Source organism: Leptosomus discolor, chromosome 1 (assembly GCF_034619465.1).
Source record: "Leptosomus discolor isolate bLepDis1 chromosome 1, bLepDis1.hap2, whole genome shotgun sequence".
NCBI classification, from domain to species: domain Eukaryota; kingdom Metazoa; phylum Chordata; class Aves; order Leptosomiformes; family Leptosomidae; genus Leptosomus; species Leptosomus discolor.
In genome coordinates, this window is record NC_141391.1 from 112,374,483 (window position 1) to 112,388,438 (window position 13,956).

Genomic DNA, 13,956 nt, shown 5'->3' on the forward strand with positions numbered 1-13,956 from the left:
ATGAGCTTTAGCACTTATTAATGTTACATCTTATAAGCTGTGTGTACTTTTGTCATAAAATCTCTATTGTAATTTGGAATCATATGCCTGTATAAGTTAAAGAAATTAAAGATGACCTTCATTTTAATAGCCAAGGAAAGGTACATGTAATTTTCTGGAAAATATATTAGTCGTTCTGTTTTGTTTTCACATGCAGTAATTATAGATTTTTAAAAAGAAAAAGTGAAATAACAAGGAAGATCTACTAATGATACAGAGACAGGACATAAAGTCCAAAGCAACACACTGAGTTTGTTTTCACAATTACATAGTGTAATGATAAAGTATTTTGCTACAGGCATACTGGTAAAGCAGCACATGACTATACCTAAAGCTACTTTAAATAATCTTCAGCTAACCAACAGCCAAAATGCATTTCTCCTTGTTACACCCAGAAGCAATGGCCCTGATCTGCATTTATGACAAAGAGATGTTTGGTGTAAATAAAGTTAGGATGTCAAGTTTATTGTAAATCATCTGTGTACTTGTTTTCCCTCTACTCAGGTTATTTACTAGCTTTCACACATAGTTGATATTTATTGTGCCTAATTTTACCATGCTCTTGGTTTTTTGCTTCAATAGAGAAAGATAAAATCTGATCAAGATAAATTACATTCCTAAATGACAGTGAGCCAACACTTAGTGATTCATACTCCCCTACATGTTTTATTACACCAGTCTTAAGTGTGAAAATTCACTTTGAAAAATCAATAATCAAAAAGCACTGCTGAACTGGGAGATTAAAAACAACCTGTGTTGTTATAATCCCATCTTTAGAATGCAGTTCTAAGGCAAGTTTAAAACCAGAAATGCCAAATCCTGCTGTTCCAGAGATCAAGTAACACTATCTATTTCACTTGTCTTGAAAGTACTTCTGGTGCCACAAAAGACAAAAGCAAACAAACAAAAATCATTGAAACCGATAGGTAGGATTACCAGCAGGCTTACCTAATTGGATAAACTGGGGATCGCTTTTCACTCCAGGTCCTGCCCCAGTACTTGCTGCCACTTCCACGCTATATCGAATGCCAGGAACTAAGGAGGGGATGACTACAGAAAAGGTGGAACCATCTACTGTCTTGTTTATATGGTATCGACTTTCATTGCCAAGACACCAAACCTGCAGGGAAGTAAGTGTATGGTATGTATAAATGTTCAAAATTCAATACTGAAGGATAAGTAGAAGGAAGGATGACACATTCCTTTCTGCTGGATAAAGAAATTCAGAATTTGTCGCTACTGTAACATCTGTAGTCATGGACTGCTGTCCTAGGCACTGTATGAATACTGAGAAGGTACATCTTGTTCCAAAGAGCAGCTCCAACTACTAAAATTATTTGATGGGTTTATTGTAATTAATTTACAGTTCAACCAGTGACATCAGTGCTAATAAAACTAAAAGCATTAGTAACATGGAACAAATAAGGGAAGCCCCGTAGCCAAAAATCGTTCATATGAACAACAAAGAGCATCCAGTTAAATGAATTTGCAGTTCTCTTGGTCAGGAACCATTCGTCAAGCAAGGCTTTCGTATCTCAAGTGTAAGGGCAAGTCTTTCATCACATAACATCACAAGAGAACTGATGTCACGCTGGAATCCGAACGCTATGTTTTTTTTTCTTTTAAATGGCAGCAAGAGGCAAGGATTGAGTAATATGTCATCCTCCATTGAGAGACAACAGCATGATACAAGATCTCATTCTTAGGTTGAGATCAGGACACAGGTCTAACAACTTCAATTCACCACTTTATAAATTACATCAATGATATTAAATGATTGGGAGAAATAATATGATGAGATATTTTTATCTCTTTAGGCCTGCACCACTGATGTGGCAAATACTTTTAAGAGTATGTCTGAACCTCAAACTCCTATTAAAGGTGAAGAGGCAGCTAATCTAGATCTGCTAAAAAAATTGATGAAGCTGTGTTGATTTCCCTTTTATTACCTTTCCACAAATGTATTGCTCTACAATGAATATTTATCTAGGAAATTAAATTAGCTAAATTCAGTACTTTATCTGTAAAGAAGCCAATTTTCCTGAGAACAGCAGCGTTTCTGAACCTGTGCCGATTTTGCACAGGAGGGGAGATTTTGCTTTTGACATATGGAGCTCCTAAAAGATTTAGTACCCAGATAGCTGCTCTTAAATCCTTGTAGAGATTCTGCCTCTGTAAAGATTGCCAGGTGAGCGAGCTAGAGTTTCACATAGACAGCAATTGCTAGGGCCCTTTCTGTAGAGCTCTTTCTGGCTGAACACTGGAAATTTTATTTCACCCCCAGGACACTGCAAGAGCCTTTTTCCTTCTCTAGATGCCAAGGATTGAAACAAGGCTAGTGGGATGCTGTGAGGATCTGACATGTATTTTAAACTCCTTTGAAATAGAATCCCAAAACAACATATACATATCTGCTACTGCAGAGCAGGTCAGAGCACACGAATAGAAAAGAATCTCCTTTTTATATTCTGATACTAAGTAGAGACAGTTTCAGTCAGTAATAGTAGTATAATTATCAGTAATATCTGTAATATTGCTCTTAAATCCTAAATGATGGTCATTGAAATTGCTCTTGTGTAAATAAGAACTTGGTAAAGTGAGGAACAAAAGATTTAAATCTACATTTTGATATGCCATTTTCACAAAAAATTGTTACTGCCACCTTGTACACTGGTGTATGTGCAAACAATAAAATCAATTTATTATGTACTTGTAACTATGTATTAATAAGTCATAAAAATGTTTTGTTCTTAGGCACTCAAATACATGGAGAAATTCACAAAACAAGAATGTTAGCTTAAACATAATGTTCAGTACTTGCCATACTATATTTGATTGTATACTTAATTAGGCAAGTGAAAATGAACTTTAAGAATTTTATGAAGGAAGGAGGAATTCACATTATAATAGACACATAAGTGAAGAAAGAATTAATATAACAAGAGAATTTCTAACTTCATACTAAGGAAGGAGGGAATGAATTCTGCTGTGATTTAAACTTCTTGCTTTTTGTGTGTGCTACTGACACTTTTTCAATTAAGATCTTATCCTCCTTCCTATTTATTTTATCCTTTAAGTAAACTAGGTACACTCTTGCCTCAGATTTGAGTTGCTGAAAAAACAAGGAATTCCCTCACACAAGTACCATTTTTTCTGGGAGAAAACATAGGAAACAGAAAAACAAAGAGGAAAGAAAAAAGAAAATTTTACAGGACTTCTATTTGTTTTTTCCTTGTTATTAGTTCTTAATCCTAAATCACTGGTTCTGCATTTATTAATGCAGACAAAAATAGACAAAAATATTAATTACATATAGCATCTTAAATAGCAATTACATATAAATTCGTTGTCTGTTTTCTGCCCATGGTGAAAAGTACAAAGGAAAATAATGGCAACCACACAATAAATGTAGATGTGAAATGTGCCAGTGTGCCATCTACTGCTACACAAGCACTACGAGACACTTGCTCCTACACCTGATAGCCTATTATTTCCGAAGGCTAAGAAGTATGTTAGGTATTATATCCACTTGGAAATGCGAATTTCCTGACTTTTATTGTTTTGTCCTTGCAACCTTAACATTCCTCTGATGCAGTTTCTTGATGGAAATAATTCCATCTCTTCAGCTCAAGGTCCATCTTTAAACAAAATAACTTTGCCAGTATTTTTTTCCAATTACATTATATACCTGAAACTAAGCCATAACCTAATTTTTTTATCAGTTGACCAGGTTCTGAAAGGCGTTTTATTATTCTAAATTGACCATGAAGCTTAGCAATCTCTTTCCTTTCCCATATTTACTGCGAAAACAAAAATAGCAGAATGAGTTTTGATGTCTAGGAATATATGTCTGTAGCACAGTGGTTTAACCTGAAAAATAGCCAAGATTTTCTGATTTAAAAAATTTTCTCAATAATGCACATTTGCAGGAGACTGAAACCAAAGATCCTGTCTCTCCGCGGCTATATCCACAACTAGACATTTAAAATATCTGTTGCTTGCTTAGGAAAAATAAGGTTCATTTACTTTGCTACATAATTTGCAGAACAATTTGAAGTGAAAATAAATACAAAGTATGCTGCTAAATGAAAATCAAATAATAAGTATTTTATTATTTACTTGCAACGTGTTAAGAATTAAATAGAATAATGAGAACTGTGTTTGTGTGAAAGAAAAGAAAAATTTCTATACACCAAATACATTTATTACTACCAGCATATTCTTTACTTGAAAGTTTTCAATTTGTTTTAACTAGCCAGTTATACATACTTTACTCAGATGCTAACACTGTTTATTATTATCCCTGAGCTTTTAAACTCATCAAGCCTGTTTATACTTACTACCTTGGCCAATGTCTTCAAGTCACAAAACCGTTCTCAAACAGGTATGGTTCCCTCTCTACTTGTGTGCGCACTTCTCAAGTTACAATGAAGGCAAGAATGTAGTTGTTTTAATTAAAAGTGTTGACCATTTGCTTTGATTTATGGAGGCTGTTTCAACTGCCTTCTACCATCTAGACAAAATTACTAAATACAGAGTTTGAGTCAAAGAAGTGATTTTCTATTTCATTTGCCCTGACTAACCAGTAGATGGAGCCAAGCATCCACGAACAACCTAATCTGTCACTACCTGGCCAACACCCTCCCCTGACAGGGGACCAGGGCATGCCAGCAGTACCTTATATTCTTGAACCATCCCGTTCTGGTTGTCCTCGGGGGGCGGCTGCCAGGTGACCACAATTGCCGTTCCATTCCCATCATTCTTAGTTACTGAAACACTCTGAGGTGGAGCACTGGGAGCTGTTTGTTTGGGAAGAAGGATTGAACAGTTAAATTCGTCATGCAGAAGTGAGCTTTTTTTAAGAGGAGGATAATTTCTGGGCTTACACAAACGCATTGTTTTATGCTTCACCCTTCACTGAGGGCAGTTCTTGCCCACAAGATAAAATGATACAGAAGGAAAGCAATGTGAACTTGCAACCAGGTTCCTGAGTTCTGCTGCAGTCTTGCTGTGCAGGACAGGAAAAATCACACTTGTCACCAGACTCTCCAAACTCAGATACCCACCACCTGAATGTCACAGTCCCAAGCACTGAATTCCTCATTGGTCTCAAATCATCTCACACAGGATTAACAGTTTTGAAATATAAAGTCTATAAATTGACCCCAGTAGAATGCTAAATCTCACTTCCTCTGGTGTGTAAATAATAAGTAATACAAAACTTATTAAAATCAAGACAGAATGTGTTAGTATTAACACACTTGTAATTTATGTTTTGCATTTTAAACAGTTTTTCTAAAAACTGGATGCTTAGCTGATGCTTAGGGTGAATTCAGTTAAGCACACCCCTTGAACCACTTGCAGCAATAAACCAGAGCTACATAGCATTTATTCTGGGGGTGGGGAGAGAGAAGAGGAAAGGCTGCACATCCCAACAGAGGCAGTGAAGTACCTATTCAGAGGCACTTGCCATCTTGCATACTCACTATGCCTAAGGAGCAACAAAAGGAAGAGCTTCATGAACCTTCTTTTCTTAGCACATGTATGAGATGGAAATACATAATTTAGTCCACTATATCTGTTGCCCTCATTCATCTCTTCATTTTGTCTTACTGACTGATCAAGATATAAAAGCCTTCAAAAAATGTGGTTTCTGTTCCCTCAGCTATAGCGCTTTGATGATTTCTGTGGTGTCTGCTATCTACTCAGATAGTGATTAGCAAGTGCTTGAATCTGACAGAAGTCACTTGTGACCAGACCATGAACTCAGCAGGGAGGAGTGCACACTGCAGTGAAGATAAAAAGCGCATTTCCCATTGTGTGTTGGAGGGGATTTTTGCACATTCCTCTCTCTCTGTCTCTCGAGCGTGGCTCTGAATATTTACTTCTGTGTCACCAAACAATTCGCGTAATGAGCAGTCCAACACAGCCTCCTCTTCCACAGATTGCTGTTCTCAAACAGCACGCACTTCAAACAAAATCAAATAATGAACATATCAGAGGAAAGCAGGCCAGACTACTACTTCAAAAAGGAAAGATGAAGACAGATTGGCTCCTACTTGCCTTCTTCCAGGGTCTTTGCAAATTTCACTTCGCTATCTGCTCCCTGAAACTCATTAAAAAAAGGGCGGGCCTTGATTTCATAGTTGACACCTTTCTTCAGCTCAGGAATGATAACGCTGTTTTTGGTTGGAGTCCTCACTTCAAAGATTAACCACTCTGACTCTCCATAGGATGCTGGCGTAGGCCGGTACAGAATTTTATATCCTTGAATATACTGCGATTGCTGGTCCACCTGGCAAGACAGCAGAACATGCAACATCCTTTAACAAATATGAACCAGGAATGATGTCTGTGACACTATGTATGGTCCTTGGACCATCCGTTCATTTTATTCAAAGTAAACAACACTGCCGAAGCAGATAAAGGCTCGTTGCATTACAGCAAATTACAGGCCTGATTCACAACTGTATTAATCTGTTTGATGCTGGTAGAACTGCACTGTTTCTGTGGATTTATGAAGGCATTAAAGGGGGATAACAGAGTTGTATAATATGCCCCAGCTCCGTGAAATGAACAGCCTTTGCATCCGCGGAACAACAGAGATCAGCACAGGCCAGACTTCTGCCCACTCAAATCCACCCGGCAGGACAGGGGGCACACAGGGAAAGGGAGGAGGGAGAGGGCAGGTGATCTACAGCTCCACAGCTCAGGGTGATGAATACGGAGATCAAAGAGAGAGCCTGCCAACTCTCCGGAGGTGTGGAAACCTCCCAAAACCCATGAAATGAGCACTGCTTCCTGCCTGCTTCCTTGTGGAGAACATGAATTGAAAGGGCAGCCAGCTGGCACTATCTCCATCGCTGTGATCAGGCCGGGCTGTGTCAGAGGGCAGATTTGTCCAAGCACTTCCTCCATGCACACCCACTCAGCAGTAGGCTCCTCTGCTGGAGGGAAAGGGCTGTTTTGAGAGGGCTCTGAAGGTGCCCATAAAACTCAGTTTAGTAACACAGATGAGACATGGAAAAGCAGATCAAAATGACACTCGGTGGTCCTGAGTGCTTTTTAGACTGGGGTCATTTTACATCACATGTATGGGGAGAGAGATCTTAATGTAAATGAGGGTGGGACTCAATGTGTTTGGCTATAGCTGAAACAGAAAGCTATCTTATTGAAGTGATCTCTTGCGGAGCATTCACTATCTTTTAACTACCGTTTTCAATTTCCTATGAATAAGAAAGTCGAATGACAACAATAAAAAAATTTTTTAAAGTGCATCCGATTTTCCCTATTTTCAAAAATCTCATGCAGTGATATAATAAAACTGTTTGCTTGCAATTTTACTCCAAAATGCAACACGTTTCATTTTTGATAATCATGTAAAGAATGTGTGTGTTAAGCTGGAACTGAGGTAATGCTTATTTTTGAAATTGCAGAGAAGCCACAGGCCACCCAAGAGACTGACAAAAACTGCCTGTTTGAAAAAAGTTGTTCTGTAAGTAAAGGTCAAACTAAATCGTGGTAGGAACCCCAAAGATGTTTTAACATTATTAGCTAAAATAGGAGATTGCCTGCTGCAGGTGGCCGTGCTGCAGGTGACAAGTGTAATTATGGTGCAACACAGCAGATACCATTTGTACTCTTGCAGCAAAGAGGAGCCCTGGTCATGGACTAGGACTCCATTGGGCTAGGGCTCATCTACAAAGTCAAGACACCCTTTTTTCCTGTTCAAAATGTTGTGCCATGGCATGGCAGGGGTTACACACTGTGCTCTCCTACACCGTCCCTGCCAATATACTGACATGCTCAGATGCAAGTCCTAAAAAGACCTCAAAGCTCACTCCCTTTGGTTTTCTTCCTGCACCTGGTATAATTATACCTTTTTTTTTTTTTCATTCCGAATTCTATTTTAAAACTGCTGTTCTTTGAATTACATTTTCTTATCTCATTGCTTGGTACTTGCAGTTTTCCATGTTGTTCTTTCTCTTAATTTCTACCCCTTGAATGCCAGAAGTGTCCCACAGTGAGTCATTTCTAATCCTTTCTCTCACTGAGGCCTCAGCCTTGTAAGCCTACTTGAATCTTTTTCGCGTATGTTCCCATTCCCCTTGCTTCAGGACTCCTACACCATTGTTTCCTCACACTCTCATTTCCTCTGCTGTATCCTCCACGCGGCAAACTTCCTGCTTCCTCCTGCCAGAGCAACACTAACACACCTGAAAACCGTCTGGCCTTTTCATCTCCCCGTACTGTGTGTACTCATAACACTTGCGGGAAGGGATAGGCTGAGATGAAGCTATATGGGTTTGGGCGTTTCTCAGTATGTGTGTAGGATGGAGGTAGCACTTTCAAACAGAATTATGCAGTATTTCTCTCCACTAGTGACTGACAGACAGGGAAGTGCCCAAGTTATCTCATTAGGGGACTGATACACTTCCTACTGAAAGCAGCGCAAAAGCTTCAAATGATATGACTTAAGGAGGCTTTGATCAGTCCTTTAGCTTCCAGAGGAGGACTCTGAAACTCATCGTATTGTGAACAGCACTCTCTATGGAGACATAAAATGGTGAAAACGGGACAAAATTTAATGAAGTAGGAGAGCAAATCCCGAGTAGCACTCATATCAGAGAAAAACATTTGCAAGCATACAAACTACACAGCTTAAAGTGTGGTTCCGCTGCAGTCAAACAGTACAATTCAGCAGTATATATAACCACCTCCATGATACAGACTTATACTTACAGTCCAATGAACTTCAATTGAGGAGGAAGAAAGAATAGTAGGATTGTGCAGATGTAGTACCACATCACCTAGTTCTCTCTGGACTTGCTTGTGATCCACACCTTGACTTGTTGGTGGAACATCTGTAACAATTTAAGATTCCATTCTCACAAGTATATATCATTGTTAAAATGAGTATATGTAGGTACAAATTAATATATCATAAAGTATATGATGCTATCACAAATAAAGTTTACCCTAAGTACTTCCCAATTATTTAAGAAAAAACTACATGAGGTATTTTCCCAAGCAAATCACGAATACTTAGGTAGTACCAAATCAATGCACTGCATTTCTTGGACAGAAAGAAACAGGAGGGAAATGCTGCATAAAAAGACAAATCACACTCAGGGATGTCTTTGGTAAATGACTATAGCAGCATCTCTTTATTCTTTCCTGCTGGGAGGAGAAAACGTTCTACTACCCATTGGAAATTCAAGAGACCAGGAAATGTCTGTACCTTCAGATAAATTCATTGTCAAACTTACTGGGTTTAATTACAAAATAAATGTAGCAACTGAAGAAAAGAAAAATGAGTCATTTGGCTGCATTTTCTCTGATGGCAAATGACTTCTGTATACAGGAGACAGAGCACAGCTGAGTGTTGTCTGGCTCTTCTGACATTTGGTCTATCTTACAGCTAAAAGAATTGTTCATATGAATGGACAAATTCTTCTCAAAATACACAATGGTACAATGGAAACACGTATTTTCTGCATGCAGAGCCCTTGAAAAGCATATTTAACTGAAATGGAAAGACTGTCAGACATGTATAAAATTTACAGGGCTATCACAAATAGGGTGTCTAAAATGTACACGTGCTATGGACAGCAGAGTAACATAAATTTCTGTATTGATTTCATATATCTCTCTTTGATCACTTAATTCTAAACAAATACCATGCTGTTTATGTCTAAAAATCACAGAGTGTGAAATTCATGAAAAGTACATATAGTGATTTCTTATAGTGATTTTTTTTTTTTAATTAATCTAATTCTAGATACAGAGTAATCCATTACATAAACTTCGCTCCAGCCTCCTACTTCTCTGCTTGACCTCCTCTAGTGACAAAGCAAGATCAGGAAATCTTCAAGGGTTCTGTTCTCTGAAGACCTTGGAAATTTCCACAGCTGTCTGCTTACAACAAGTGCCAAAGAGAGAGTACGCAGAAATTGCATGTATATTTATGTACAACTACAACTACTGTAATTAGTCACTGTAGATGTGTAGACCAGAGGTTTGGATAGTGCGGTTGATGCTGATATAGAAGACACTGACTAGATGCAAGTGCAACAGTTGTAAAATGTGCTTTTTGCATGGTGGTCATCTTCTCCGTTTACCAGCTTTTGGTCTTGTCTAAGAACAAGGCACGAAGACAAGTTTCTTTCCAGAAATACAGTTCCCATTTGGGAATACAAAGCCTATGTCACTTTGAACTTTTCCTCAACATATTTAAAAGAAGACAGGATTTCTTCAAAGTTAAAGAAGCAAACTGAGGTTGGCGTGTAGTCAGTGGGTGACAAATCTTAGCAAGGAATACTGATAACAACAAAACAACAAAACCAAAAAACCCTCCACTGAGTCACTGCTGTATCCTCATGTATTATGTTCCACCAAACAGACCATTTATCAGAGTATTTCCCTCTTCCCAACGCTTGAAAGCATTAAAGATAGATGCTTCTGTTTGGAGAGTTGCCTAAATATCACCCTGCTTACAATGTAACAGGAGAGTCAGTAGAATAATTAGATCCATCTTTGCTAGTCATAAAAGATGAATCATCAATGATATGAATCAAACTATTAATAGGCTCAGTCATTTGCACACCTGTACTGTACAACAGTAAGTGTGTTTTCTTGTTTTGGCTCCAAGCTTCCAAGGCTGGGATTGTCAGGAAGAACACCTAAGCATGTTGTTGTTAATGTTGGTAAAGTGTAAAGATGAAGGTAGGTTAGGTTGCTGGCCTAGACATGCATTTAGGACAAGACTATAACACCCTCTAGAAAAAGGTGAACTGGGGATTTTTTAAACTTATTTAGCTAGACCAAAACTGAAATGGTATTGGAAGAAGAGTGGAACTGCCTTGAAGAACTTGACACTTTATTACATTTCTTACTATTGATGAAAATTTTATCTATTGGTTGTTATTTTCACTCAGGCTTTGTGTGGTTCTCAGGTCTTCAGCTCTATGAGATGCCCACAAGACAGCAAAGCTTTTCCATGCCATTATAAACTGTTCAGTTCTATTGAGTGAGCAGAACACCCTGCCTCATTCACTGTTGATAAGAGTCAGGTCAGTGATCAGTTCATTTGGAACACTGAGACCCAATACCTCATCTCATCTCCAGGAATGAAACTACACTGCATGCAAACCAGAATTCTGCAGAACACTGCAGCCTGCCTGCATAGTAACACGTGTTGCCCTATTCCCAGGAATACAGAAATTTCTAAAAAGTTACTAAATCTCTTCTTGGTAACAGACTTAGGAACTTGTGCATTCCCTATTTTCCATGTGGCTGTGCCTCTGCTTTCTATATATATCCTTTGAAATTGTCACCCATCAGAAGAAATACATAACAAAGGACAGCAATGTGCAATTGTTCACTCCCCAGGGGAGATGAGAAATACTTTCTTTCAGAACAACCTCAGAAGAAATGAGAAGTCACCATAGGAAAGTGCTTTGTTTCCTTTAAGGAACTTCCTTTCAAAAACAAACATGTACTTACTTATGCAAACAAAGAAACAAACATACAACACAGGCACTCTTAATAAGCCAATGGGTCAATTTCTCCAGTAAGGAGGAAAAGCAGAAAAAAAAAAAAAAAAAAAAAGATGATGTCTATCACTTTTGAAAAAGAGTATATCCAGTTTTTCACTTCTTAGGAACCTAAGCATTTCTACTGGAAGAATGCATGCTTCAAAGTTGCAATGCAATATGACCCATGATAAGGGTATTTATTTTTTACAGTGAACACAAAGTTATTTTAAATTTTACATAGCTGGATTCAGTCCATAGCTAGACTTCAGTTATAGCTGGAGTCAGTGGATGACTCCTTCATCCACTACTACCCAGCCTTTTCTTCCACTTGACTATCTGTAAGCATTGTCTCTCTTCCCTGCTATTTAACTGTCAATAGTTGTACTATTGAAACACTTTTAATATATTGCCAAAACCTCTTCTTTACTGGCTCATCATGACAAATTCCTTCAAATTTTAAACTTCTCTCTTTCCTAACGCAGCAGAAGCCACCTTCGATCACGTGCAAAACTCTCTCTCTCTGAGTCTTAAGCCTCATTTGATTTCACTGCACATAATAATAACATTTCCATGGAATCTGAGGATTTGCGTGATAACCTAAATAATCAGAGACTACTTTTGTTGCTGAGAAGAGCTATTCTGCAAGATCTAAGTATCTTTGGATAAGAGATACTAGGGTACCCTTAGGCAATGCAATATGCTGTCTCAGCAGCTTTCAGAGTCTATGTCATAGAGGAATACAAGTTTAAACACTGTATTTTACTCTCCAGTATATATTATAACCAGGATAGGCAGACACTCGAAAGCTACCAGAACTCCTGGATCTGGTATTGCTCAGTCAACTTGTGACAGCCACTGTGGACATCTAAAATACTCAGTATCAAAAACTTACCTTGAGTTTTCACTGGATCAGATATTTGGCTTGGGTCACTTAGTCCATATGCATTAGCCGCCCTCACAAGGAACAGATAAATTGCATTAGGTTTTAGCCCTTTAACTGCAAAACTCTCTGTTTTCACATTTTCAGCTACAGTTTGCCAGCTGCTACCAGATGCATGGCTAAGGATAAAACACACACAACAGCAGGTTAGCACCTGATTCTTTAAGAACATATTGTACACAAGCGTAAGTACAGCAAGATCACATGAGACTCATATACCTGAAGGCCTCAATTATATAAGAGGTTGGTGTTGCACCTGAATTCAGATTAGGTTGCCATGACAATGTTACTGTGTTTCTGCTGACATCTGTAACCTCGGGTTTTGACGGAGCACTAGGAATCAAGTTTGGGTCAGTGGGTCTTGGTGGCTGCACTGGGACTCCAAACTCTAACAAAGGAGAGAGAAGTGCTGAGTATAGACAGGAAGCAGCTGTAAGCTAAATGCTGTTCACATCTGCACTGGCAATTTATGACAGAGTCAGGTAACTTCTGCATTTCAATTTCTGATTTTCGTTTATGCATTTTCTCCACGCAGAGAAGCCCTAACCGATTTACCTTGGACCTCTATGTATGCACTCCATGTAGCTTCGCCACTTGGGGTTGAAGCAATGCAGGTGTACCGACCAGTGTCGCCCAGCTGAGTGGGAAAAGAGAAGAATAAATATTTAAAACAATCAGGCACTCAGAGGGCTAAAAAAGTAATTACAGCTCTCTATGTTCTCCCATGAATATGGATAAACGTACGAGGCTGCAAAAACTTCGAATCAGAAACTTCTTCCATTAGGAGTTATGATTTCATGTGCTGTAAAATGAAAATGGATACTTATTTCTGAGCATTCATTAAAGAATGGGAAAAGCTGCAGATTCTCATTTAACATTACCTATTCTGTAATGAACAAACTGAAGGCAAATTCTTGTAGTATTTATTCCTTACTCTGCAAAGGTCCTAACAAATAAACTGAGAAGAAACTCAGATGATAAGGCCCCATGCAACTGTCAACCTTCTACCTAAATAATGCCTGGGGACTTGTCTGGACTGCAGTACTGGAGAGCATGTTATCCCTAAAATAAAGCTGAAATATTGCACAGGGCCTTGTACAGATGGGGTTCCCTATGTTAGTATAAATTTCACTCTACAGCAGACCCAAAAAGGAATCTCCATATGCTATTCTCATCCAGTTCTGAATGTTGGATTATTTGTCCATATGTGCCTTAATCACATTTCAAAAGAGTTTATTTTTTCCCCCCAAATAAATGCTATTCTCCTAAGGTCCCAGCCTCAGCAGATGAGCTGAACGGAAATGCTCAAAAATCAGAGGTTCAAACTCTAAGCCTGTGTAACTTATAATTGGTAACAGGGAACTCTAGAGAAGATAGTGATGTATCCAGCCTAATTTTAAAAAACTACTGCATTTTAAATCACAGAACAGAGAGCAGAGA

General features: G+C 38.4%; 1 protein-coding gene across 1 annotated transcript in view; it reads right to left on the minus strand.

The window, feature by feature from the left end:
* Positions 1-13,956, minus strand: part of ROBO1 (roundabout guidance receptor 1) — a 534,041-nt gene that overhangs the window by 44,682 nt on the left and 475,403 nt on the right. Inside the window, exons 11-17 of the mRNA XM_086482457.1 lie at positions 13,072-13,153; positions 12,736-12,904; positions 12,469-12,635; positions 8,782-8,903; positions 6,103-6,334; positions 4,717-4,838; positions 988-1,159 (exon numbers count right to left, since the gene is read on the minus strand). Of these exons, the coding sequence (XP_086338583.1) occupies positions 988-1,159; positions 4,717-4,838; positions 6,103-6,334; positions 8,782-8,903; positions 12,469-12,635; positions 12,736-12,904; positions 13,072-13,153 (1,066 nt within the window). The remainder of the gene's footprint in view (positions 1-987; positions 1,160-4,716; positions 4,839-6,102; positions 6,335-8,781; positions 8,904-12,468; positions 12,636-12,735; positions 12,905-13,071; positions 13,154-13,956) is intronic.